Source organism: Poecile atricapillus, chromosome 2 (genome assembly GCF_030490865.1).
Source record: "Poecile atricapillus isolate bPoeAtr1 chromosome 2, bPoeAtr1.hap1, whole genome shotgun sequence".
NCBI classification, from domain to species: Eukaryota; Metazoa; Chordata; class Aves; order Passeriformes; family Paridae; genus Poecile; species Poecile atricapillus.
The window spans coordinates 902,547-930,137 of NC_081250.1; the positions used below are offsets into that span (position 1 = coordinate 902,547).

General features: G+C 49.7%; 1 protein-coding gene across 1 annotated transcript in view; it reads right to left on the bottom strand.

The window, feature by feature from the left end:
* The window catches only part of SMARCC1 (SWI/SNF related, matrix associated, actin dependent regulator of chromatin subfamily c member 1), a 66,776-nt gene that overhangs the window by 37,271 nt on the left and 1,914 nt on the right, over nt 1-27,591 (bottom strand). The window contains exons 2-19 of the mRNA XM_058831486.1: nt 23,092-23,211; nt 20,476-20,561; nt 17,118-17,199; nt 16,235-16,327; nt 14,861-14,930; nt 13,583-13,652; nt 12,289-12,364; nt 11,431-11,556; nt 10,987-11,105; nt 10,356-10,480; nt 9,673-9,732; nt 9,012-9,049; nt 6,996-7,117; nt 6,519-6,590; nt 3,788-3,901; nt 2,874-3,027; nt 2,550-2,663; nt 876-935 (exon numbers count right to left, since the gene is read on the bottom strand). Of these exons, the coding sequence (XP_058687469.1) occupies nt 876-935; nt 2,550-2,663; nt 2,874-3,027; nt 3,788-3,901; nt 6,519-6,590; nt 6,996-7,117; nt 9,012-9,049; nt 9,673-9,732; nt 10,356-10,480; nt 10,987-11,105; nt 11,431-11,556; nt 12,289-12,364; nt 13,583-13,652; nt 14,861-14,930; nt 16,235-16,327; nt 17,118-17,199; nt 20,476-20,561; nt 23,092-23,211 (1,701 nt within the window). The remainder of the gene's footprint in view (nt 1-875; nt 936-2,549; nt 2,664-2,873; nt 3,028-3,787; nt 3,902-6,518; nt 6,591-6,995; nt 7,118-9,011; nt 9,050-9,672; nt 9,733-10,355; nt 10,481-10,986; nt 11,106-11,430; nt 11,557-12,288; nt 12,365-13,582; nt 13,653-14,860; nt 14,931-16,234; nt 16,328-17,117; nt 17,200-20,475; nt 20,562-23,091; nt 23,212-27,591) is intronic.

Consider the following 27,591-nt stretch of genomic DNA (forward strand, 5'->3'; position numbering starts at 1 on the left):
TGGCAAGACAAAAAAGCTGAAACAACCAGGCAATTGCAGTTTGCTCTGAGCTCTGCAAATAAAACTCAACAAAAACAGAGCCCCAAACTGGAATTCTCAGAACTCTGAATCACTTTAAAAGAAAACATCAGCCATGCAGCCTCTACATCAGTTCCTGTGAAAGCAAAGCTGGGGAGAAGATCTTTTCTTTGGAGGAATTGGCAGAACTTTAAATTGCTTCACCTGAAGCCACCTGGGGACACCAACCTGCAGCAGCTCCTGGAGCTCATTGGAAGGAACCTCATGGAACCATCTCAGGGGTTTTTTTGGTAGATTTCCAGAAAAAGCTCCAAGAACACCCCAAGTGAAAACAAGGAGGAGATGTGGGATGAAGGAGCTACCAAAGAACTTCCATTCTCCATGGCCTCAACTGGTTTTCAACCACTTCAACTTCCTAAATGAGCTGTTTCCCTGAGCTATGGCATGGCTTGGAAATCAAAATTTCCAGATATTTATCTGAGTGTTTTTATCTGAGTGTATTTATCTGAGTAATTTACCAGAATTATTTACCACTATGTGAATTACTGACATTATTTCATGCTGTCAGTGAGTCCAGCTGAATGAAAACACTTCTCTGCACTGCAAAACCCGCTCCTGACTTATACAAAGTTCTTAAATGCTTCATTTCTGGCTTGCAGGCCCAAGTTAGAACCAAGCCTTAGACACAGGCAGCCCTCTCACAGAGATGCTCCTGCCATCTCTTTTTGGTAGCATCACTCTTGTAGCCATGATGGCAGCTGTCATCTAACCCCAAAAAATGCACATGTGGGTTTTTAAAGCCTGAAGCACCCCTTGTGGTTTGGTTTGCTACCTTTCCTTTGGCCTCATGAACTCACCTCTAACAGCAGCAGTGTCTCCTGCTCTGTCCACTCTCTGCCAGCACTCGCCCCTTTACTCTACAAAAGACAGGAGGGAAAAATAAATAAAGGTGAAACAGGACTTCTTACACAAAACCTTGTAGAATAAAACCCTGAGGAGGAAAGGGGAAGATTTTTGTGATTTGATCCACTGAAACCTCCTCCTTCCAGCTGAGCCCCAGGCAGGGGTCTGTGGGATTCACCCCTCAGTGAAGGCACAGCTGGGGTTACACATCCCAGCTTCCCACCATGCTGGAGCAAAGGGATGTGACATCCTCCTCTCCCTCTGATCTCTGCCTGCACACACAGCAGAGAGGATCTCCCTGAAAAACAAACCCCTCTGGGTGCTGGAGGCAGATGGGCTGGTCCAAAATAAGTTAATTTATCTCCAAGTTCATCACTATCTCAGGAGAGGAGTAACAACTCTTTACAGGGGGATGAGCTGTGTGAGAAGGCAGAGTAATCCCAGCGGGATCATCTGCACTTCCAGCTATCACCTGCTCCAAGGGATATTGCTGCTCCCAAATCTACACCTCGAGGCTCAGATTGGATAAAAATTCCAAATGCAGGGTGAAACTCCTCCTGCTGACACCCTGACCCAGCACAAAAGCAGCTCAGGACCCGCACCACTGCTGGACTGAAAGGAAGAGGCTGTTTAGGATAATAAATGTTCTCTCCAGATGCATCTCAAGCAGCTCATTAACCCACAGAGAACATGAATCAATGTGAGTCACACAACTGCTGCTCTCCATAGCCAAAACCCCCAGCAGACAGAAACCAAACAGGGAAATCTGCCAACAAACCTGCTCCAGTTCACAGCTCCTGTAAACAGAGCCAGAGCCCAGAACCAGCAACAGATTTATCAATTTGGAGAATATTTATACCTCCCCTTACGAGTGAGAAAGTCAATCCATGAAATGTGAGATGGAACCAGGCTTATGAAAAATAACTCTAGAACTGGTTTGGGTTTGTGGGGTTTCTAAAGGATGTTCCCAAGTGGTAAATAGCGTTTAAATAGTTCTTTTTTAGGTTTAAACAGTGACCTCTGAGGATAATGAACTGATGACATGGAATTAGCCTGATGCCACCCACGGGAGGCACAATCCAGCTCTGGAGATTCCCAATTCCCACTGGAGGCTGTGCTGAGCCACTGTGCCATTCCCTCAGCACCTCCAGGGACACACAGGGAAAGGCAGGAGCTTGTGGAATCAACACATCACTGTAATGGTGCCTCCCAGGCTGAATTATCCTGTGTCACACTCTGCAGTGACAGTGCCCAAACCTCCCCTGGACACCCACACCAGAGCCTGGAGAACAGGAGAGGCACAGATCCTGCTGGAAGCTCTCTGGTGGATGGAAAATCATTGGATGGTTTGCTGATGCTGAACCGTTCCAGCAGGACATGCAGGAACACAACGAGTTTGGCATCTGAGGACTGACAGCATGGACTGGTCTGGGAAGTTGTCCATGTCTTTATTCCCAGAAAATCAGAATTCCAGCACAACCTCCCACCCTAGTGTCCTGCACAGGGATGGGAAACATCTAACCCAGGAGTGGAGAAGCAACACAAGTCACCTCAGTGACACAAACTGGGGGCACCTGAGGAATAACAAAGCTGGCTGGGAGCTGCAGGCAGAGCCCCAGGACACTTGCCTTGGCCAAAGTCTTTTTGGAGTAGATGTCTGTGCGAAGGCCAAAGTTCTGCAGGTCAGTTGGCTTCTCCTTGTTCTTCTCAGGAAAGCTCAGCATTTGCTGGGCAGCTGGAACCTGGGAACAAACATCACAGGGGAGAGGAGCAGGAATTGGAAGTTACCCAGGGTTTTCACACCAACACTCACCAGAACAGGGACTGGCCAGAGAAGCTGAACACAAGCCATCAGAGGCAGTGTGTGAGCAGTGTGTGGGTGGCTGTGGGCCAGCTGCTGAGGATGAGGATGTTCCCCAGTGGGCAGAGCCCGGCAGGGCAGCCCCGCTCACCTGCGGGGTGCGGATGTGCAGGGGCATCAGCCCCGAGGGGGTGTCGGCCAGCACGTTGAAGTGGGGGGTCGGGGGGGGCCCCATGGCCATGGGGCGGCTCTCGGGATCCACCTGGTAGTTGATGAGCCCCCACTGCTCCAGGAAGGCGTGGACCCTGGGAAAAACAGGACAAATCCCACCTTCGGCACCGCAGCTTCGCTCGCGCTTCGTGTGGGAGGTGACGAGGAACAAAGCTGATGTTTCAGGATCAAATCCACACCCAGGAGCTCCTCTAGTCCTTCATTAATCCCAAAGAGCAAAACAAATCCCAGAGCAGGAGCTCTGTGCACACCTGAGGACACTGCAGTGTGCTGTATAAACCAAAGCTGTGTCCAGCTCTGGGCCCCAAAGAGAGACCCTGAGGGGCTGGAGAGTGTCCAGGGAATGGAGCTGGGAATGGGCTGGAGAATTCCTGAGGGAGCTGGGAATGGGCTGGAGAATTCCTGAGGGAGCTGGGAATGGGATGGAGAATTCCTGAGGGAGCTGGGGAAGGGGCTCAGCCTGGAGCAAAGGAGGCTCAGGGGGAATTTCTGGCTCTGCACAAGTCCCTGACAGGAGGGGACAGCCAGGGGGGTCGAGCTCTGCTGCCAGGGAACAGGGACAGGAGGAGAGGGAACGGCCTCAGGCTGGGCCAGGCAGGCTCAGGGTGGACACCAAGAGGAATTTCCCCATGGAAAAGGTGGTCAGGCCTTGGCAGGGGCTGCCCAGGGAGGTGACCTAGAGCTGTCCAAGGAAGGCCTGGATGTGGCACTCAGTGCTCTGGTGGGGATGGGGCACAGCCTGGACTCTTTGCAGAGCTTTTCCACCCTCAGTTATTCCATGACATTGTTGATGCCTGGGAACTTGCAGAAGCCCAGCCCAGAGGCAGCTGTCACCTCATGACGGCGCAGACGTCACCGGTGAGGTTCCTCCTGCAGGCAGTGCTGGTCAGGTACTCCTGCGGGTTCAGGCGGTACGTGTCGATCATGAAGTTCCTGTAGGCCAGGTATCTGCAACACAGCCCCAACCACGTCACCCCCTGCCCTCCCAGCCAGCTCAGCACCTCAACATCCACCCCCAAACACCCTGCACCGACGGGGAAACACCAACACTGCACTGGTCAAATCTCAGAACCGCCACCAAAACCCACAGGCAAAGTGGAATTCCCTCTCCTGCAGACTGCTTCACTCTGAATTTCCCCCTGTGTTTGGATCAGCAGCACATGGAAACGTGTTTAAATTGTAAATCACACAATTAACTGCTGGAACTTGGTCGCTGACCACATATTCCCACAATAGAACAGAAGCTGCAGGATGAAAATAACGGGGTCTGGTCTCCACATGGGAACAGGATAAATAATCCTTGTGCATCCCTGCATGAAGGAAAAAAGCTGCACAGAAGAGCAGAAGTGGATGGAACACTGCTGTGGCTGCATGTGGAGTTTTTAATGGATGAAGGGATGAGGCAGAACAGCAACATGGAGAGGAAAAGATCTTTGAAAAGCAGAGGATAAGAGCCCAGAGCCAGCACAGCTGGGAACAGCTGGAGCAGAAACAATCCCTGAGAGATTGCCCCGTTTCAGTAAGTTTCTGGAATGTGCTGATGCTTCCTGATACAAATTATCCCAAAGAAAATAACCTGCCATAAGATTATTGATAGCCCTACCAAAGCCTGGCATCATCCAGGCTGAATGGGGCTTGGAGACCCTGGACTATGGAAGGTGTCCCTGCCCATGGCAGGTGGGTGAATGAGAAGGGCTTTAAGGTCCTTTTGTACCCAAACTATTCCAGGATTCAATCCAGTGAGTATCCAATGCAAAGCTGTGTGTAAAACAGTGGTTTTTAAAGCAGATTTCTGCCTTTGGAAAATTCCAGGGGGGAATGTTTCACATGCAGTGCATGAAGCAGCTGGGAACCAAAAATATAAATCATCCAGGCAAGGTCTGAGCAGGCAGATGCTGCAAGCACGTGTCCCTGCCAAAATCCCACATCCTCCTCCTGACCAAATCATATGTGCAACTGGCTGGAAGAAAATTGCTGGAGTAGGTGTTTGGCTCCATGTGGGATGTTTGGGAGACAAGAAACAAAAAGGAGTTTCTTCCACAGAGGAATACTGAGGAACATTTCTGAATGCTGCAGGGGAGGAGGGGAAGAACCTGATCAGGAACAGGTCTTGGCTGCAGAAATTAGCATTTATTAGCAAAGGTCACATCATGAGGTGGAGAGAGAAGCCCAAGACAGAAACATCCCCTGGTTTATTCTGAAGGGAGATTGTTGTGAGCCATGACAGGACCCATCAGCTAAACCCTGTCAGCAGTGAGAAGAGAAGTCAAGCAGGATTTAGCTCAATCCCTTTCCAGCCAGGGCCCACCCCCAGGCTCTGCTGTCACAAGGATGAACCTGTGTGAGCTCCCCAAGCACGGTGTTTTGGCCTCAACATTCAGCTGGAGGCGCCTCATCTCCATTCAGAGGGATGCTCCTCTTTTATTTCACAACAAAACACAACGCCAGGACCACGTGCTGCTCCTGCAATCCCCAAATGGCACCAGAAGCAGATCTCCAGGATGCCATGAGGCATGGGAGGAGTCCCCAGGCTGCTCCTCTGGCAGCAACAGCCGGTGGCAGCCCAGGGAGGAGCAGCAGGAGCTGATGCTGTGATGCCAGGCTGGAGAAGGGTGCCTGGGCCTGCAGTGACAATCACAGGCTGACATCCAGGACAGAAACACTCCTTCCACACTCCAGCTGTCTGCTGCCTCTCGCTCTGAGAAACCCCCAACCTTCCTGGGCAGCTGAAGTGCTGGAACAGCCAGTGTTGGGTGGATTTGGAACAAAGGCACTGGGGAATGGCAGGGGGAGGAACAAGGGGATGTCTGCAGAGCCTTGCCCAAGCCATGCTGGGCTCTGGGATCCAGCTGTGGTCACTCTGCACTCACACAGAGTGCACACAAGCTGTGAGGACAGAGCACAGGCTGGAAATCCTTGGGGGTCTCAGGGGTGTCTGAGCCAAGCTCCTGCTCAAGCCATCATGTTTCACCAGGTTTCTTAGGGCTTTGTCCAGGAAGGCCTGAAAGACTCCAAGGAGGAGCAATCCCAATTTCCCAAGGCCCCATCCCAATGCCTCATCTTCAGAGTTCCAAACTCCCCTTTTCTCGAGCCAGAAGCTGCTGTTTCAGCCTGACCTGTTCCTGCCCTGTCCCAGACTCAGCCCCAGGGGCCTCCTGGGGCAGGGGACAAACACCACCAGGCCCCTGGAAAAAGAACTTCAATAATTTCTGTTTGTTTATCAAACCTGAAGCATCACAGCCCAACAGCCACCCCTGAGGTGGGAGATTCCAGCACGAGGACAATCTCTGGAGGAATTCTCCTCTCCAGGCTGGCAGAGATGGGAATGGTTACCTGGAGAGGAGAAGGCTCCAGGGAGAGCTCAGATAACCACTGGTAAATACCACTTTGATGTTTAAACTTTAATCTCTACCACAACAATGTTCAAACATTGTCAGGGGCTCTGTCCCTCTCTACAGGAAGTATCAGCCTCACACACACCCAGCTGTGCCCACAGGATTCATGGAATGGGAAGCTCCTTTATCCTGCCACACTGCCACTGCCCACATTCCCAGGTTTTACTCACATTTCTGGAGTCTTGGACTTGTTTTTCCCATTGAAGAATTCCGGAAGCGCGCGACGCTCGATCACGTGGATGCTGCAACAAAACCAGTTCAGGTGTCAGACCCTGGAACAGCCCCGATTCCATGGATTATTTATACAACAAATATCCTCCCTCTAGAATCAGTGACTTCTCCTACAAGTCAAGTTCTGAAGCAAAATAAAAAGGGTTTCAGCAGTAGAGATAAACACAGAATGGTCACACAACGACTAGAGAAGTAAAGGAACTAAGGTGGGAATCAGAGGGAAATCGATGCAAGCAGAAACTGCTGAGGAGGCAGAGCAAAGACCTCTGCTGTTTGAAATTCTCTTCCTCATTCCCAATCCCTGAGAACAGCCAGGAAGATCTCAGCACAAAGCACAGGAACCAGACCTCCAGAGGAGTGAGCTCCTTCAGCAGCTGAGGAAACAGAAGGGGGGAGGCTCCCCCAGAGCCCCTCACCAGTTGTAGTCGAACCAGGAGGCGTAGCTGGGGATGATGATGTGGTTGGTCTGCTCGGTGACATTGTCCTCCCCAGGGTCAATGGAGCGGCTCTGGTCACCCTTGTTGGGGTCCTCGTCCTCCTGGGGGACAGAGGGGACATGGCACAGTGAGGGGACACAGCAAAGAGTGAGGGGACATGGCAGAGAGAGAGGGGACACGGCACAGAGAGAGGGGACACGGCACAGAGAGAGGGGACACAGCACAGAGAGAGGGGACACGGCACAGAGAGAGGGGACACAGCACAGAGAGAGGGGACACGGCACAGAGAGAGAGGACATGGCACAGAGAGAGAGAGGGGACACGGCAAAGACAGAGGGGACACGGCACAGAGAGAGGGGACACGGCACAGAGAGAGGGGACACGGCACAGAGAGAGAGAGAGGGGACACGGCACAGAGAGAGGGGACACGGCACAGAGAGAGGGGACACGGCACAGAGAGAGAGAGAGGGGACACGGCACAGAGAGAGGGGACACGGCACAGAGAGAGGGGACACGGCACAGAGAGAGGGGACACGGCACAGAGAGAGGGGACACGGCACAGAGAGAGGGGACACGGCACAGAGAGAGAGGGGACACGGCACAGAGAGAGAGGGGGGACACGGCACAGAGAGAGAGGGGACATGGCACAGAGAGAGGGGACACGGCACAGAGAGAGAGGGGACACGGCACAGAGAGAGAGGGGACACGGCACAGAGAGAGAGAGGGGACACGGCACAGAGAGAGGGGACACGGCACAGAGAGAGGGGACACGGCACAGAGAGAGGGGACACGGCACAGAGAGAGGGGACACGGCACAGAGAGAGGGGACACGGCACAGAGAGAGAGGGGACACGGCACAGAGAGAGGGGACACGGCACAGAGAGAGGGGACACGGCACAGAGAGAGGGGACACGGCACAGAGAGAGAGGGGACACGGCACAGAGAGAGAGGGGACACAGCACACACAGAGGGGACACACAGCACACAGAGGGGACACACAGCACACACAGAGGGGACACACAGCACACAGAGGCCAGGACAGGAGCTCCCCCAGCCCACCCAGATTCTGTGACAGCTTTGGTCCCTCTCTGCTGCTCACAGAAGCCTCCTGTGAGGAACTCGTCCTGCAACTCAAGTCCCAGCAAATGTCAACTCCTGACCCCAAATACTCATGAGGAGGCAGCAAAACAGGGTCAGGACGTGACAAGAACTGCACAAAACAACTCAGGCATTGTTTGAGCCACGTTAAAAATAGCCAAGTGCCACAGCCAGACCCTAAGGAGTCCCTGGTATCAATAATGGAGCTTTATCTGGGACTGAGCTCCCCCAAAGACAACAAGGTATCACTCTGAACACCTTCAGTCATCTGACAACTGATAAAAATAGTGCCTGGCATGCCACAAATGCAATTCAATACAGAAACTATCCCTGCAGCTCTGTTGAAATGATCAGGAAATCAAAGCAGGGTTTAGATTTAGTCCTAAAAGCTAAAAAAAAGGGCAAAGCCTCTCATCTGAAAAATGCTTCTTGGAAAGTACTTGGCATCTATCTCCTCATTCTCCTTTTTAATACACTAGATTTAAAAATATCAAATAATCCCACAGAATCTGGAGAGTTTTCTAGTAACAAGCCCTCAAACCTGTCAGTAACTGATTTAATCTTATAGATCACTTAAAAATGAGTACAGGTGAAGCTACTGAAGGTGAGATTAAGATCCTGACAGGACACAGGAAACACACTTTGAAGAGAAAGAGGGCAGGGTTGGATGGGATGCTGGGGAGGAATTCTGGTGAGGGGCTGGGATGGAATTCCCAGAGCAGATCCCTGGCAGTGCCCAAGGCTGGGCTGGATGGGGCTGGAGCACCTGGGACAGTGGGAGGTGTCCCCAAGGCAGGGCTGGCACTGGGTGGCCCCCAAGGTCCCTTCCAGCCCAAACCACCTGGGATTCCACAATCCCCCTTGTTACCAAATTTAGGAAGAAGCAGGTGCTGTTACCTTCCCTCCAGTCGCCACTGTGTCCTCATCCTGCTCATCTGCAAGGTAAAACCACTGAGAATTACACCAAAAAACTCATTTAAACGCTCACAAGCCTTCCAGCAACACAACTGTTTCACTGGAAAGAATGTTTAATTTCTTTTGTAAAGGAAGGGAGGAGGGAAACAAAGTGGATCCCACATCACTAAAGCAATTACACCTTTACCTATCCCAGACCAGGGAACAGGTGAGAACACAGAGGAAGGAGAATTAGAATTTCTCAACACTTCAGAATTCATAATTAATTACTTCCTTTCCCAGTGTCCTAGGTGACTCTTGTATAATAGGATATGGGATATGAGTTTGTATCTCATGTCAAGGCTCAGCAAAGCTCAGGGAACCTGTGATTTACCCTGATTTCCAGGGAAAAACAAAAATCTCCTAGAAAAGAGCTTGTATGCTGTGTTAAAAAAATAAAAATACCAACAGCCTATGAGGGAAGAGAAAAGTTGGTACATTGGAACTTGAATAGGTCTGAAACACGAATCAATTCAACAGACTAGCAGAACTAGAGACTGCTTTTCAAATGGAGAGATTGAGAAATATTTAAAATATATTTTAGAATATTGACTGCAGGCAGGACTGGAGGGCGAGGCTTGGGGCAGGGGTGCAGGGGCTTTACCCAGGTCTGCCACGGTTCCTCCTTTCACGGGCGTGTTCTCACTGTCCTTCTTTGGGTTCACTGCAACAACAGCCAGTGATGAGACAGCAGCACACAGGGAATCCTCCAGCCTGTGCTCTCACACAGGAGCACAGCTTTATCCCATCTCCCTGCAGCATTCCCAGCTCCACACGGAGCAGGATCTGCACCTCCCAACCTGCCCAGTACACAACGAGGCTTCAGTGCAAACCCAACACCCCAGTGCAGAGATTCCCACAATAATCTGCTCTCAAGGATGCAGAAGGAATTCTTTTTCCCAGAATTATTGTTGCCCACCTCCCTGAAAAGGACTAAAAGCATGTAGCACATTTTCCACTCATTTAACATCCTTCTTTTGGAGACTTGGCAGGGAAATATTTTGCTCCAGAGAACTCCATTCACCCCAACGTGAACAGGTGAAATAAAACATTCAAGTAGATCGTTGCAAATCTATTTTTAAAAGTGTCTTTTATAAATGTAGTTTTGTATTTTAAAAGGCCAGAAGGAGGTGACTCTGCTGCCCTTTTCAGCTGTTACATCCCCTGACTAGATAAATTTATGGGCAGAGATGACCATGATTTCAAAGATTTGACAGAATATTTACACAATTTTAATGCAGTTCAATTTTTCACATTCAAAGAGCCCAAACTGTTCCGGTATTTTACCATTTTTGGGAAGTACCACTTCTTCTATGTTGGGCACTGGGGTGGGGTCCTCCATGTCCTTGGTGAGATCCTCCTGCTCATCCTCTTCCTTCTGCCCCCTCCTCTTCCCATAGAGAGATGCTTGGCTGGAACAGAGCAGACAGAGATGCTCTCTGAACATTGCTCAGCTGCCAGGACAGGAGGGTCAAACCTTCCTGAGACCACCCTGGGAACAGAGAACCAGCCCCATGCCCCCTCACAGACCCCAGCTCAGGCTTTACTTGCAAGGAGGAATTCACATTATCAACTCATTCTTGATAAAGTTTCCAGTTTGGTCTCCTTAGAGCCCAACAGGTCCATAAACCTAATTTAATTTATTTTTAAATTAAATTAATTTTAACCTGAATTTAACTCTTAAGTGCTCCCCTCCATACCCACACATAATACCCCATAACTAAAGTTTTTATTTGGGTAAAATACTGGTAGAGTAAGGAATTGCACAACTGCTCAGGAATAATCCCTCAAGCCTATCCAGAAATAATTATGGAACCCCAGGTCACAGAGTTTTCCCATAAACACTTCTTGAACTTCTTCTTTTCCTCATTTTTTTTCACCTCAAATTCCAGGCCTCTGGAAACTTCCAGACACTCACCCTTTCTTCCCTGTCTTTTTCCTGGACTCCACAGGAGTGGGGGGTGGAGAAGGGGAATGTTTCCTTTTCCTTGTACTGGCTGCTGCTTTCCTGTCCCTCCTCTCAGGGCTCCGCACGGGCTGGGAGGGAGCAGAGCTTTGAGTTATTCCCAAATTCTCTGGCTGCAGAGCTGGAGGCTGCATCTCCTTAAGCCACCCCAAAACAGGATGCCACAGCTTCTCTGGGCACCCTGTGCCAGCTCCTCCCCACCCTCCCAGCCAGGAATTCCTTCCCAATATCCCATCCAAGCAGTGGGAGCCATTCCCTGTGTCCTGTCCCTCCATCCCTTGTCCCCAGTCCCTCTCCAGCTCTCCTGGAGCCCCTGAGGGGCTCTGAGGTGTCCCTGGATCCCTCCCTATTCCAGAGACAAAGGACATTGCTGTCCCTCAGCAGAGAACCACTCACCTCTTCATTCTTCATGGAGATCCTCTGGCGAAAACTCACGGATTTCCTGTTCTCATCCACCTCATAATCCTCCTCATTCATCCACTCATTGAACACATCAGTGTCCAAAATCCACTTGGCGTGAACCTGCAGAACAGGAGACATTGAGAGCCTGATGCTTTGGGAAGAAATGACTCCATGAGAGACCTCCCAGGATTACGGACATTCCCAGAGCTTTTTCAGGTCTGAATGCCCCAATCTCTGCCACTGGTTTCACACACACTCCTGGCAGTGTCACGAGGCAAGACCACAAAGGATGAGCAGGGCTCAGTTGGCAGAATTCAACCTCTGCTCTTGAAGCATTTTCAGGCCTCCTGAAATGTGAGGTCAGTTCTGAGAGCTGGGACAGCAGCTCTGGGTTACCTGTGTTCTTTGGATGCTGAAAATTACCATCAAAACCCCCTAAATATACAGATCCCCTTGGCAGATGTGCCACAAACACCAAAAAATGAGGAAGAGTTGGCCGTTCCCTGGAGAGACTGCCAGGATTATAACATCCACCTTGGTTTGGTTTACACAGCTGAAAAAACTCCTGGTGCTTTAGAGCCATTTATACAATTTATTACTGATTTATTATTAATACTTCATACGATTCTGACTATTCCTAGTAAGGTTTATACTCCAAAATCCTGTTTTCCAGTGGTTCCAGGTGCTTGAACAGACTCCAAGGTCCGTTCAGCCTGGGCTGCCGTGACTCTGGAGCCCAGCAGCACACACAGAGCACAGCCAGGGGTGACAGACAGTGCAGGAACAACCAAAGCAGTGCCAACACCCAGCTGCTGTCCCAGCACAGGAGCTGCAGGACAGAGCCAGCCTTACCTTCCAGGGCTTCTCGGGAATCGGGGGATCCTCGATTTCCGCGTCGAGCTCGTTGGCGTGGACCCAGGTGTCGTAGCTAGAGAGGGGTCAGCAGACAGCAGCTCAGCCACCAGCAATGGATTCCCAGCAGATCCCACTGCTGGGACTGCAGGGCTTCCTTCCCAGGGGGAATAATCCTGCTGTGCCTCGGCAACGGGAGGGCCCCGGGGTGTCAAATGCACGTTAGAATTTAAAAACCCTCCCGCTGAACCAGCTCCAGCCTCAAGTGCAAATCTGGAGAGATTCAGGGGGTAAAGGCAGCTCTGAGTCACCCAACCAAGCCCTGCCATTAACTTAATTCACTTCTTTCTGTTCTCTGACTTCAAAGCAAGAGTTACTGGGTTCCTGGAAGGGAGGAAGCTGCACCCTGTCCTAGAAACAGTTCATTATTTATATTCACTCTTCCACGTGATTCCCAAAATTCTATTTGTTAACAAACTGCACTGAGCAACAGCAAAAGCCAAAGTACTCTGTATCCAACACCAGGTGCTGAGGAACAGGGAGAAGCCAGGGGCAAGGAAAGATGTGCACACAGCATTCCTGGTTTTATGTGTACCTGGTTTAAAAACTCCAATACAAACTTGACTACTGATAGAAATATGAAAATATTTAAAGGCTTTTCATCTGTAGGAATAAAACAGTGTGATTACTGTTTGCTCTCCTCCACTGAAAGCCCCAGATGAGATAGAGTTCCTAGGAATTTGGGGTGTGAACGGATTTTAGTGGCCTGAAAAAGTTAATTAAACAGAAGTCAATACTGGGTTATCAATGTTTTGATTGATCTTCCATAGGCTGGGCTCAGAAACCAGTTACTGCAAATACACTGAAGTTCCTAACAGCACATACACTGAATTTTAACATGTTCCAACAGCACAGGGTGGGGTTCTCAAAGGGATGCTTCAACAGTCACTGGCACCTGACTGTAGACAACCCTTGGAGTGAAACCTTTTTGTCAAAGTTCAGCCAGAGACTGGAAGTTCTCCCTTTAAAGTTTAAGGAAAGGCTCATTCCAGCTTTAAAATCTGATTCAATCTCCAACCAGTTCCTTGTGGCTCTGCAGAATTCATTTTCCAGCCTCACCCACGTGCCAGTGCCACAACTGGATGTGGATATTGCAGTTTTAAATCAATAGTTAATTCTTTTCAAGCTTTAAATCAATGGTTAATTCTTTTCAAGCTTGGCACATTGGGATCAAGACCTTTCCATCAACAATAGTTAAAACTTGGGGTTTGTTTTTTCCCCCAGCTTTCTTTACCTGTCTGGAAAAAAGCCCCAATGTACCAGCACCTGCTTGTCCTTTTTCATCACAGGTCTCAACCACTCATCTGCAAAGGGAACGAGATCCAGGTCAGATGTGGAGGGAAAAGCACAATAATTCACTTTTCCACAGTGAGTCAGAGGGAAGTTATTGCAAACCCCTCTGCTAAAGGGCCTGAGCTGGGAAGGGACCTTAAAGTTCATTCCAATCCCACCCCTGCCATGGCAGGGACACCTCCCTCTGTCCCAGGCTGCTCCAAACCCCATCCAGCCTGGCCCTGGGCACTGCCAGGGATCCAGGGGCAGCCCCAGCTGCTCTGGGAATTCCATCCTGCTCTGGACACCTGTGCCAGGGCCTGCCCAACCCTCCCAGCCAGGAATTCCTGCCCAAAATCCCACCCATCCCTGCAGCTCTCAAGTACCGAGCCCTGCAAACCAAATCCTGAGAACAGAGCCCAGAGAAGCATTGCAGGAGAAATCCTGAGGATGTGAACACGTAGCTGTAATCCCTGCTGGAATTTTGGGCTGTTCCCCAGAGTGTAACCCAGGGCTCAGAGCTCTGTCCCACCCTGCTGAGAGCCTGAGACAGACACAGGGCTGAGCCTGGGCACGGTGCTGCCAGAGGGACTGAGCACAAACCATTCCTGATCCCTGCAAACTGCAGGGACCACTTCCATCTAGTGGCCAGCACAGGCCAGGGAATGTGGGAAAGGGAATTTATTTATGCCTGTGCAACTTGGCCTTGAGGACAGTGACCCACCAGGTAATTAAATGCATTTAAGATGAAAAAAACAAGAAATATTTTTTCTAGTTGCTGAAAGAGGCAGCTGTGAAATTGCTTTTGTTGGCCCTTGCACTTCATGCAGGCAGAGTAAACTTTAACACAGCCAAGCCTCATGGAGGAGCTCTCCTTGGCACCCACACACAAGGACTGTACCAGCATTCCCTCCAGAATTCCTGCACAGCCAGCCACTCAGAATCAGGGAATCGCTGAGGATGGAAAATCTTCCCAGATCACAGAGTGCAGCCACTCCCCAGCACTGGCCCATGTCCCCAAGAGCCACATCCACACAGCTCTGAAATCCCTCCAGGGATTGGGACTCCACCCTGGGCAGGAGGAATTTTCCCAAATCCTAAACCTCCCCATGCACATTATCCATAATGCAGCAGGGCTCCTCAGGAGCAGGCTGGGAACAGCTCTGGTGAACACTTCCATAACTCCTCATGGCATTAATTACAAGACTATTCCCACTTCAGAACTGTCCCAGAACATTACCATCATCCATTGAGGTAGGACTTGGATACACATGGTGGGTGGCCTTGGATTTCTCTTCAGTGACTGTTCCCTGTGGGAAACATGGAAGAAGAGGAGAAACTCATGAGAAACCCTCAACACATCACCCCAAAACTCAGCTGGTGTTCAAAACTTACATCCCATAAGCGTAAGAGACTGAACAGCACAACAAGCTGCGAACCCCATCCTTGGCTGGCAGCAGCAGCAGGAGGAATTAGAATGGCACAGTGGGACTGGGATGTGGAAATACTCTGGGAGCAGGGGCTGAAGGGCAAGAATTCCCACTCCAGGAGCTCCCACAGCTCAGAAAAGAGGTAGGGGCAACTCTGAGCAACAGCAAAGGAGGGAGCTGGAAAATAACAGAAATTGGAGCAAAAAGGACTTGGGATACCAGGGAGCCACAGGCACGGGGCTGGGGCAGTGGCAAGCTGACAGCAAGGGGTTAAAAAATGAGAATAACCAAGACAGTGAGGAAGCAAAGTTAGTGACATGATGAGAATTCAGTGGCAGAGCAAAGGAAAGCCCAAAAGAAGAATTAGGGACAATTTCTGTTTTCATCTCTTCACATCCCCGTAGAGACAAAACTGCTTTAAAAATCCCTTAAATCACTCATGGATACAGCGTGGATCTCACTACAGACTTCCTTTATGAAAAGAAAATTGACTCATTCACTGTAATTTAAGCAATAACACCCATCCTGAGTCAGCCAAATAATTAAGAGCAACTTGTGAAAATCTGCCCAACTGAGGCTGAGACAATGGTTCATAATCACAACACAGGAAATACATTAAATCTGGAAAAGAAACTATTTGGCTACAGCCTGTAAATTGTCCTGACACAAAAGCCATCAGACCATCCAGAGGTCACATTCCAGGCTATTTCTCTCCAGACAAGTGAGAAGACTGTTTATGTTTCTAAGAGATGAAGCCATCATGCTGCTCCAGCCATCCTTTAGCACCTGGAATTACGAGAGGAAGGTGCTGGATCTCTGAGGCTGCCTGGGCTCTGCTCAGCACCAGCAATCAAAGTGTGAAATAAAGCAAAAATCCAGCGACCATTTCAAGAGTCAGGCTTCCTTCTGCTGTCCCACACATCTGGAACAGCTGCCTCACTCTTTGCTTCAGTCTCAGGTTTGGACAAACCTGTACCAAGCAATAAATCAGCTGGGCCTGCCCCCAGCTCACACTGAGCCCTCTGGCAGCAGGTCCAGGTTTGCTTTGAGAGCACAGCCAGGATTCAGCCCCCATGGGAGGATAAAAACAATTCCAGAGGCATCCTCAGACACCCCAGGGCTAGGCCAGGGGTCTCCCCCAGAGCTGACCAGCCCTGGGTACAACTGTGCTGCGTGACACTCACCTGGTGACGCTTGACAATGTCCTTCAGCTTGTTGGCCAGCTTCAGCTCCATGTCAGGAATGAGGTAGATGGTTGGTCTGCTCAGACAGTTGTTCTGTGAGAGAACAGCAAGTTGAACAAGGAATTAGGAGGTGATCTGTGGCAAAAATCAGAATATTCCTATTAAAATCCCCAGTGCTGCAATGGAACCCAGAGCAGGGTGTGACACAGGTCAGTGATCCCAGCTCCAAGAGCCCTGGGACAGGGACATTCCCTCCACACACCCCCCCAGCAAAGCCCTGCCCAGGTTTTCATTATTTATAAAATAAATTTATTATTTATTTTATTTATGAAACCACTGTACATGGGCAAGGCTTTTTTGCAATAAGATTATGGCTGCTTTTTGCTCCTCTTCCCATTTCCACTCCTAACAGACACCTGAAAGTCGTGTTTATACTCCATTATAGACTGAACTTGGCTCCACAGTTTGAAAAGAATCATACATTATTCCCATGCAGCAGTTACAAAAATTAAACCTCAAATTAGACTCAGCAGAGGTGTTTAATGGGTACAGATGATAACTTGTTTGATAAAATGTATCCTAACCTGGAAAAGGCCAGTTTAGATCAAAGTCAGCCCTGGAGTGCGTGTGTACAGGACCAGTTACTCAGTCCCAAAGGTGCCCCTTCCAGGGACATGGGGACATTTGGGATGTTTTCTCTTTCCTTACAACAGCTTTTCCTCATCCTCTGCATATCCACAGAGGGTCAATGGAAATATTCTGCTTTTTTCAAGTGAAAATTGTGGCTGAGCTGGGAGGGAGAGGGAGGGGAGGGTCCCACACTCCTGCAGAAGGCCAGGATGAAGGGGGAGCCGCTGCCCTGGGCAGGGCTGTTTGTCCTTGCCTGCACCAGTGTTTTCTCAATGTTCATGAACATCTCCACGTTGCGATCCATGCGGGAGGGATTCTGCAGGTCAAACCTCCTCCTGTTGGGGGAAAGGATTCAGAAATATTAACTCCAGCATCCCCCCCTGCCAGCAGTCCAGAACCTTCCCCGCTCCACACAAACACAGGATCATGGCAGTGGTGGCAGGACACTTCCAGAACAGTCACAACTATTTCTGCTGCACTTGGCACCCTCTCACGAGCAAGAAAACCACAATGAACCAACTCAACAAATGCAGCTGATTTGTCAGATGTTTAGGGAGAAAAAGGAAGGTTGACAATCCCCACCAAACCCTGCAGCAGGGTCGTGCATTCCACCACAGTCACAGGGGGTAATTAAACACACAACCAGCATGGATTCCAACAGTCAGATGAGAAAATTCATGGAGGAGCTCTCACGGCTCTCTTACTTCTTGCTGTACCCATCCAGCAGCCCTGGGAACGCAGAGAACCAGCAATTCCTCTGCCTGATGTGAGATCAAACCAACCCTGGGAACACAGGCAGCTGATAATCCATGGCAGCATTTTATCCCTGCCTTTACTAGTGTTTTAATTCTGTTATTTCGCGGACAAATCATGACAATTATTGCAATGCCGATGGAGAACTGTCCATCAGACACGGGGGAGGACACAAAACCTGAGAAATCCTCCTGGGAAGCAGCATGAGAGCCCCCAGATTCCCTGTGCTGAGCCCTGAACACATCTGGAACCACAGCTGGGCCAGCCCAAAGAGGGATTTGATGGTGACCCCAGAGGCTGAGGAGGGCCCAGCAGCAGCAGGGACTGCTCTGGGTGGGGCTGAGCCCTCAGGATCCTGCCCCAAAGCAGCAGGAGGTGCTGAAGGCTCAGCTGTGCCTCTCAGGGGCAGTGCCTGTCCCTCCAGGACTGGGAACACGCCGCTGCCTGGGCTGGGAGGCGCTGGAAGGTGCGAATCCAACACCCTGCACACCCTCCCCGTGAGCCTGAGGGCTGCAGCCACCACCCAGCTCCAACCAGTCACTCCACAGCCAGGGACAGCTTCCTATAAACACATCCCTGTTTCCAGCAACACATCCCTTTTCCCAGTCCATAAATGTCCAGAGAAGGTGAAGGAAAGCAAAGCTTAGCCCCAAGACTTTTAGCTCCAAGCCCTGTGACCACACCAGGAGGGGACCCCACTGAATCAAACGTGACACCCCAGCTGGGAGCACCACGTTCCTCTCCTTCCTGGGATTTCCAGGGAGAAGGTGGCCAGGCAGGAGGTTCTGTGGGAACACTCTGAGGTACCAACATCCTCTGTCATGGGGATGGTTTCTATCCTCAAGTACATTAGGACTGCCCTTCACACTGGGGACACGGCAAACAAATCAAACATCCTGACACATTTATTGGAATCAGCCTTTTAAAGAGGAATTTATGACCTTGTTGTGTGCTTTGGAAAGTTCACCCTGATTTGCAGAAGCAGGGCCACACATGGAGGCTGTCAGGTCACTGTTAATAAGTGATATTATATTTTACACCTATAATAATAGAGGATTTTTGGGTCAAGATCGAGCCCCTTCTCCAGTATTCAGCCATGGTTTGTATCCAAAACACCCAGAATGGCTCTGTAAATAAACACCTACAGACCTCTTGGTACCTGTGAGACAAAGACACTCAGGGCATGACCAGAATGTTGACATTTTTTGCTCAAACCCTGCACTGCACATCCATGGAGTTCTGCGTGCCCCCAGCTCCCTGCCTGCTTCAGAAACCCGGAGAAGGACACGGAGACATTAATAACAGCACTGTTTTAGCTGCCCATTTGGATAAAATGGCACTAATTCCTCCTGTCCTCAGCTTAAGAGGCTCCCTGTGCCAGGCTGGGACAGCTATGTCCAGCTCTCAGACATACCTATTGAGGCGAGGAAAGGGACTTCTCCTATAAGACAGATCAGTCACAAACAGGTTAAGCAGGAGCGACAATGCAGACCATGTAAAAATCAAATCAATCACAGGGCAGGCAAACAGCACGGATTATTTGGTAGAGTCAGTGGGGGACACATTCCAGGCTCTAGGGCTGATCCTTGGAGTTAAGTTGCAGGATTACTGCCCGCTACAGCCCACATGCACAGACACCAGGCACTACCCACGCTAATCCTGAGGCAGCAGCAAGGGAGGGACAGGGGAGGAGGCAGCTCCAGAGCTCAGCTGGGCTGGACAGCTGACTGCAAACCACATTTTCTAGGTAAAAAAATTGAAATATTCCAATCTTCCTGAAGCTGGAACCATTTAATTCCTGCAAAGAGGTAGCAAGACAGTCCTGATAAACCACACTGCAAAGAGGTGCCTGTCCCAGGTGTTGGCAAGATTGGAATAGGAAAACCCCTGAGAGTGGTTTATTCCTGATATATCCACCTCAGACAGAGCAGATATGAATATAAATCCTAAAAAACAACCAACCATTCTCAAACAACTTTGTTTTGCCTTTTAAATGGCTCTTGTGTGTAAAAACAACTCACTCAATTCCAGGAATGCTGTTACAGATTAGAAACATCACAACCAAAGTATTTAAATTTGTGGATGGGAGCAATCTCTGCTTAATTTCATTGATTGCTTACATTAATTGACTTTTCATCCTCATTTTTTTTGCCCAATGTTCTCAAAAATAGTAATTTCAAGGCCAGGGCTGGAGCAGCCTGGGACATTGGGAGGTGTCCCTGCCATGGCAGGGGTGGCTCTGGATGGGCTTTAGGGGCCCTTCCAGCCCAAACCATTCCAGGATTTTATGATCCTATGCTGCTGTTCCCTTGGGAAGAGGATTACAACTTAAAAACACCCAGCTTTAAACCACTGCTGGGATGTCTCAGGGATATTTTTCATCCCAGTATCAACAGCTCCAGAAGCAGAGTTTCTAAGTGCTTACACTCCCCATTTTTGGAGCAATGGAAATCTGGGAATTATTAGGATCTGCAGTGCTTCATGCTTTCCCAATTACAACTCAGTAAAATAATCAATACAGCAACAAAGATTTAGGTCTCACAGATGTGAGACTCCAATTATGGTTCATTTTCTCAGTCAGACAGCAAGGAAATAAAAAAAGAGCCTCAAACTTGTATTTAACTCCAACTACAGGCCCAAAACCTTAAACTTGGCCAACTTATCTTTAAATTTAGAAGTGTGGGGGCGTGTCTTAAAAAAGCTACCATCAGCCAAACAGGAAAAAAACTCCCTCTTCCCTTCTCCACTGCCTTGCCTGCCTGATTCTCCAGGAAGGATTAAACTTCAGGTAGTTTGCATAAGCAATTTGTGTGCTCGGTTTCATGCAAAAGGTGTATAAACCACAAATAAAAACTTACCAGCCCTGTTCATTCTTATATTTGTAAGCAGCACCAAGAATGTGACATAATGTACCTCCAGCTTTGAAATCCATGAAGCACTTTGCCTGCACCCAAAAAACAAGGAGAAACAGTGACATTGACTTTTATGCAATTATTTAAAACATATACATATTGGTTAGCAAAGTTTTAGACATAGAACATAGCAAATGAAATGTTAATTTTCAGATTAAACACTTTTGGAGTTTGAGATTCTCCTTCCAGAATGTTCCCTGAAGATTAAATGCATTTGGATTAAGCAGAATTCTTTGTGTTTGCAAGAAATTGATGTATCTGAAAGCCCCAAGTCCTTCCTTGTAGAGCTGTAAAAATCCAAAGTACTCTTTGAACACCCATTTCATAGTAAATTAAACCTCAAATCATAGCTGTCAGGGAAGCAGCTCTTCATCTGTATGAGAACATCACACCAGATCATCAGAAATGAGCACCTGAACTCAGATATTCCACACTCACATCCCTCCCCAGGCAGAGCTGCACAGCAGAACTGCCCTGAAACACCTGAAACACCAACCCCAGCTCATTTCTTCCCTCTCAGTTTTACCAGGGTCACCCATTCCCAAAGCAGGAATTCCACAACACTCAAACAAGGAGCACGAGGAGGCTGAAAGCTTCAGGAGTTATTGACAAAAGGTTATTGAAAAAAAGGTTATTGAAAGGTTATTGAAAAAAAACACCCTGTTTTCTGCACAAAAAGCTCAATTTTTCTGATACATTTTAGTCTGGGATTGCATTTGCATCTTTCCTGATCTCTCTGCTCAGGATGGCTGTGCTTGGGAAAAGCCAGCTGCTGTCAGATCCATCCTGGAAATGGAGACAGGCACATGAGGACAGGGAGAGGCAATGCCAGGATTATTTTGTGTTTCTCAGTAAATATTAAAAAAAATATAAAAAACTTGTACATGGCAGAAAGCAGAATTTGGTGAGTTTGTTTGGAGAATTTGGGGAGCTCTGGTTACCACCAGAGAGACCCTCCACAAACAGCTGCATTCCTGAAGATGCACTGAGGAGCTGACTCCTGCTGGAAGTAACTGAGATCCAAGTGCTGTAAATTAATCTGAGCAAACCTGACCAGATTAGACCTTTGAAGCAGCGAGAACAAGCACAGGAACATCATCTTTATGATGCCACTGCAATGTTTATTGCCCATTTTTAAGATAAGACAAGTTGATTTAAGGCTCAGGAGCGCTCCAATGGTTTCTGCACTTGTGGAGTGTGGGCAGGTTTATGGTTTGTGCTGCCACATCCAAATAAAGCTCTGCCAAGTTCTCTCTGTCCCTAAAGCTTCCCTTTATCACTGAGGGATCAGGAGAGGTGGTGAGATCTTAATGGCACCTTGGGGTGCTCCTGGGTGCACTCCAAAGCACCAGGAAATTCACAGAATCCCAGAATGGTTTGGCTTGGAGGCACTTTGAGGATCATCCAGAGCCACCTTCCACTGTCCCAGGCTGCTCCAAACCCTGTCCAGCCTGGTCTTGGGCACTGCCAGGGATCCAGGGGCAGCCCCAGCTGCTCTGGGCACCTGTGCCAGGGCCTGCCCACTCTCACAGGGAAAGATTCCTTCTAAAATTCATCTGGGAATTGCTCTGAGATTCACCCCATGAGTCTGAGAAACCTTCCAGTGAAGAAGTGTGCACATCCCACCCTCATGGAGAGGTTACAGGGGCAAAACACCTGGGGGAAACCAGCAGAGAACAAAAAAAGGCATTGTCCTGTCACATGGACCCACAGCCACAGCAGTTCTGTCCAGTTTTCAGGCCAACTTCAGGTTCAATTGGCTCCAACATCTTAATTGGCTGTAAATGATTGCAGCTTTGTGTGTGAACCCCAGAGGCACGGCCCCCAGTGCCAGCACACATCCTGTGGCCAAGATGAGCTCACACCCCCCTGCTGATGCCACAATTCCAGGTTTAGGACAATTGTCCTGGTCCACAGACCTCCCCTAAATCACCCAGCTGGGCCTTGGCATCAGGCTGGCATCCCTGCCCTCCTCCCAGACCCCTCTGTCCTTCCCTGTGCTGCATCCCCTGCCCTCCCCCAGCTCTCTGCACCTCACATTCCCTGGGACAAGATCCTTTGGGTGCTGGGAGGCTTCCAGGCATTTGTCAGCAGCAGCCCTCACAATGCTGACATTGTTTCTGGTTACCTGCATGCCAAGGGACTGGAGAGCTGTCCCAGGGCAAGCAGGTAACCACATGCTGCTGCTGAACGTGGCAAAGTCATTTCTCAGCCTGGGCAACTTCACTAATTTGTGGAGTTTAATCAACCAAAGCACCTAATGGGAGATTGTTTCCCTCAGAAAGTGCATTTTATTCACTCAGTTTAGGATGCATCGGTCCAGATTTGACTAAAAACTGATGAATTACACTGAGCTTCAGTAGAAATTCAAATCTTCCCACAGCATTCCAGAAATCATTTCAAATATACAGCCAATAAGTATTACACTGAAAATCTGCACTAAGGAGACGTGTGCTATTCCAGCTCTTGCAGAGGGTGCATCAGGAAGAGCCTGGGCTGGAGCAGGGATGTCCCAATGCCCTGGACACCTTCCAGCAGCAGAGTGAGAACCCCAATACTCACAGGAAGCTTTGTGAAGGCAGGATTGGTGACGTGTTTTCCAAAGGCATCTTCCTGGAATTGCAGCAGCTGCACCACCAGCCCAGCCAATGTTTTATTGGTAGGAGCATCTGCTTGAACGTACTGCAAGACAAAAAGCAGATGTTTATTGAGGAGAGGGTGATTGGTCACACCCCAGCTCCCTCCTGAACTTGGAGAGCTGAGTTTTAGGATTTTGGGACCTCTGCATGGCTGGGAAGGGGTGGAAAGGGGTTTGCAAAGAACACAAATATTTCCCAAGCTTTAGGCTAAAAATCCAGCACTCACCTGTGGCTCATGCTCAGCTCCTCAGGGTTACAGACACGGATTAACCACTCAAGCTGATCTCAGTTCCTAATAAAGGAACAGGCCCATGCTGCCCACACACACAGAGCAGTAACTTCACAGCCTCCTGCCGTAATCAACTCCTAATTAATCCTCAAAGCACCCCTCTGGTATAAATAGGATGTCCTGCACAGAGGGAAAAGCTGAGCCACACAAAGGGACAATCTGAGCAGCTCCCAAAGTTCTGCTTGCAATAAAATGACATTTACATTGTGAATGTAAAATCACAGCATGGAATATTAAACCCCTCCCACTGTGCTGGGTTTTTTCACCTCTACTATTCAGTGTTCACTCACTGGGTGTCACCTCCTTGCCGTGCCAGACGGCTTCCAAGAGGAGAACAAACATCACTTTTCCAGGTAGAGCATGGAGCAATTTGAGCTACTCCAGTCTCTCACCTGAGTAACTCTCAGCCTTTGCTCTTCCCTCAAATCAGATTCTTAAAAAACCAAATTTTGAGACCCAAAACCCTCAAAGTTTTAAAGGTGTGGTGCCAAATACCAGTCAAACCTGAGTTTTGCAAAGCATCAGCTCCAAAGCCAAAGCCACCACAAAGACATTGAGTGAAAGGAAACAATTATCATTTCAGAGTGTGACCACCCCAAGATGTGAGTTCCTCAGGAGCAGACACATATCTGAGAAATTATATCTTCCCAACTCAAAGGACACAAATTCCCACGAGGCTCCTGGGTGTCCTGTCCTGTGTATAAATCCTGAACTAGAAACACGAGCCTGGAAAGAACTGAAGGCTAAAATTTCAAAGCTGCATTTCAATCAGCCCTCTTCCCTCCCCCAGGAATTAATGTTTTAATTATAGCAAAATCACAGAATATCCTGAGTTGGAAGAGATCCATAAAGATCACTGAGTCCAACTCCTGGCTCTGCACAGGACTTTGGACAAAGGGCTGGAGTGACTGGACAAAGGGGAACAGATTCCCAGTGCCAGAGGGCAGGGATGGATGGGATATTGGGAAGGAATTCCTGGCTGGGATGGAATTCCCAGAGCAGCTGTGGCTGCCCCTGGATCCCTGGCAGTGCCCAAGGCCAGGCTGGATGGGGTTTGGAGCAGCCTGGGATGGTGGGAGGTGTCCCTGCCATGGCAGGGGTGGGGCTGGATGGTCCTTGAGGTCCCTCCAACCCAAACCAGTCTGGGATTTTACGAACCTCCTTAAGAAAAAACAAATCCAGAAGAGGTGGCATCCTTGCACTGACTTACTCTACTTTTTTTTTCAGATATTTTCTTTCAGAGAAAAAGGAAAATTACATGAGAATACACCTTGCAAAGCCTATTCTTAGCCATGTGAACTTTTTCAGGCAATCATTCCTTTTCCTGCAGCTCCCATTTTTTACCTCTTGCAGGAGGCACTGACAGCTGGAAGCTATAAAGGAAGACAACACCTTCTCATCCTGCTTTGCACTGCCACTATCCTGCAGATCCTTCTAATGAGAAGCCCATTACCTTGCCTGAGGTTCCCTCAACAATAAGGGGAAAAACCCTTCAAAGAGAAGCCCAAGACTCCCCTCCATCATTTCTGCACCCTAACGAGCAGCACAAATGGATCTTTAAGCAGCAAAACACAGCAATTTCCCAATCAATTCACAGTGGGTTTGATGGACCACAGAGCCATCAAGTCCAACAGACCTCCAGGTTTTCCCCTCATGTCCACAAAATAATCCTGCAGCAAATAAAGGTTTTTAAGCAGTGAATTCCAGAGGACAGAACGATGCCCTGTTCCATAAGAGGATTTTGTCTTGTGCTGAAATGCCAAAGCTCCACTGGCACAGCAGAGTTTTCCAACATTTCCACAATAATTAGAAAGGTAAAACCAGCTCTGCATCTTTAAGCACGTGTGGTCAGAAAGCAGAGTGTGAGCAGCAGCAGAGGGAATCACTCTGCAGCCAGAGCTGCACTGCAGCTGCCCTGAATTCTTTGTCACCGAGGGGGACAGATCCACGGCCAGCTCTGATGTGGGCACTGACCTCAAACAGCCAGAGCAGCTCTGCTGTCCCTGCTGCACACACCCTCCCCAAAGCAAAGGCCACTTCAGCTCCCTTCACCCCATCAGAGCCAAGGGAAAGCCCACACTAAAAGGCTTTCATTTGGGTTACAGCCCTTGGTCTTGTTCCAAGGTGAGAACACAGAAGAGCGGCAGAGAGAAACCTCCCTGGATGGATCCAGCCCATCCTGGGGGGCTCCCACCCTCCCTGGATGGAACCCAGCCCATCCTGGGGGGCTCCCACCCTCCCTGGATGGATCCAGCCCATCTTGGGGGGTTCTCACCTCCCTGGATGGATCCAGCCCATCTTGGGGGGTTCTCACCTCCCTGGATGGATCCAGCCCATCCTGGGGGGCTCCCACCCTCCCTGGATGGAATCCAGCCCATCCCAGGGTTCTCTCACCTCCCTGGATGGAACCCAGCCCATCCTGGGGGACTCTTACCCTCCCTGGATGGAACCCAGCTCATCCTGGGGGGGCTCTCATCTCCCTGGATGGATCCAGCCCATCCTGTGGGGCTCCCACCCTCCCTGTCTGGAACCCAGCCCATCCTGGGGGGCTCCCACCCTCCCTGTCTGGAACCCAGCCCTTCTTGGGGGGTTCTCACCTCCCTGGATGGATCCAGCCCGTCCTGGGGGGCTCTCACCTCCCTGGATGGATCCAGCCCGTCCTGGGGGGCTCTCACTTCTCTGGATGGATCCAGCCCGTCCTGGGGGGCTCCCACCCTCCCTGTCTGGAACCCAGCCCGTCCCAGGGGCCCAAGGGCAGCGCTGGCTGCAGGGACAGCAGGTGCTCCCAGCCAGACACGCCTGAGGGAACAGCTGCCAGAAGTGTCCCTGCTCCAGGATATTCATGGCAGGGAGCACGGGATCCCTGCTCTGCCTGCAGCTCTCACCCTCCAGACACTCCCTGGGCATCACTCCAGGCCTGGGAGCAGCCCCAGCCCCAGGGGTGTGGACAGACCCCTCTCCATGGGGTAAGGGGGTCCCAGCTGCTGCCCTGCCCCGATCCCCTCTAAGCCAACATCCCACCTGCTCCTCAAAAACCCCACCACTCTCCTCCCTGCCTCCCAAAAATCAGCTTCTATCTCAGAGCTGGCAGAGCCACCAGAGCTCTCATGGGTCAATTTATTGCCCTGGATATGAAGCACACACTGGGATGGGTCCTTGGGAACACAGCTGTAAGGCCAAGGTCAGGGGCTGCATCCTTCATCAGGCAGCTAACCCCAAACTACCTCAGAAAGAGGTTTTATACACAAAAAATAACTGCTTTGGGACACCCCATTTTAATATGAGGGATGTGGCTTACTGAGAAAGGAGCTCCCTAAGCAATGAACAGTGCTAGAGATAAATGAGCATTAATATAATAAAAAGAGAATTTCCTGGTTTACTTCTGAACTGTGAATTTTTAAGTGACTACATGACATCAAGTGGTCCATTACAGCCTACCCAAATTGCTTTGAACAAGGGATGGAGGGAAAGGACACAGGGAATATCTTCCCTGAGGAAGAGGGCAGGGATGGATGGGATGTTGGGCAGGAGTTGTTCCCCAGGAGGGAGACCCTGGCACAAGTGCCCAGAGCAGCTGTGGCTGCCCCTGGATCCCTGGCAGTGCCCAAGGCCGGGCTGGACAGGGTTTGGAGCAGTCTGGGATGGTGGGAGGTGTCCCTGCCATGGCAGGGGTGGAATGGGATGGGTTTTAAGGACCCATCTATTCTATTAAGGTCTGTCAGATGCTCCAGGACTCCAAACCCACGGCATGAACCCATTCCCAGCTCCCAGGGAATCAAGACTCCAACATCCCCACTGCATCCACACTGCCTGGGAAGGAGCTGGGCACCTCCTGCATCTCCTGACACACAGAAACAACACAAACTGACATCCAACACACAAACAGGGAGCGGGAGGGAGCCTGGAATAAATCATTTCAGTATAACATTAATAATTTCCTTTTCTGTCATTATGTTTGGTGCCTGTCAATGAGTTTTTCAAGATCCAGTGTGAGTCTTCCACACTGCTACTGAAACCTCTTTCATTCTTAATTGTCCTCTGGAGACACAGAGAACTCCCTAACAGCTGTTATTTTCTAGAGACACAGAGAGCTCCCCAACAGCTGTTGTACTCTGGAGACACAGAAAACCCTTC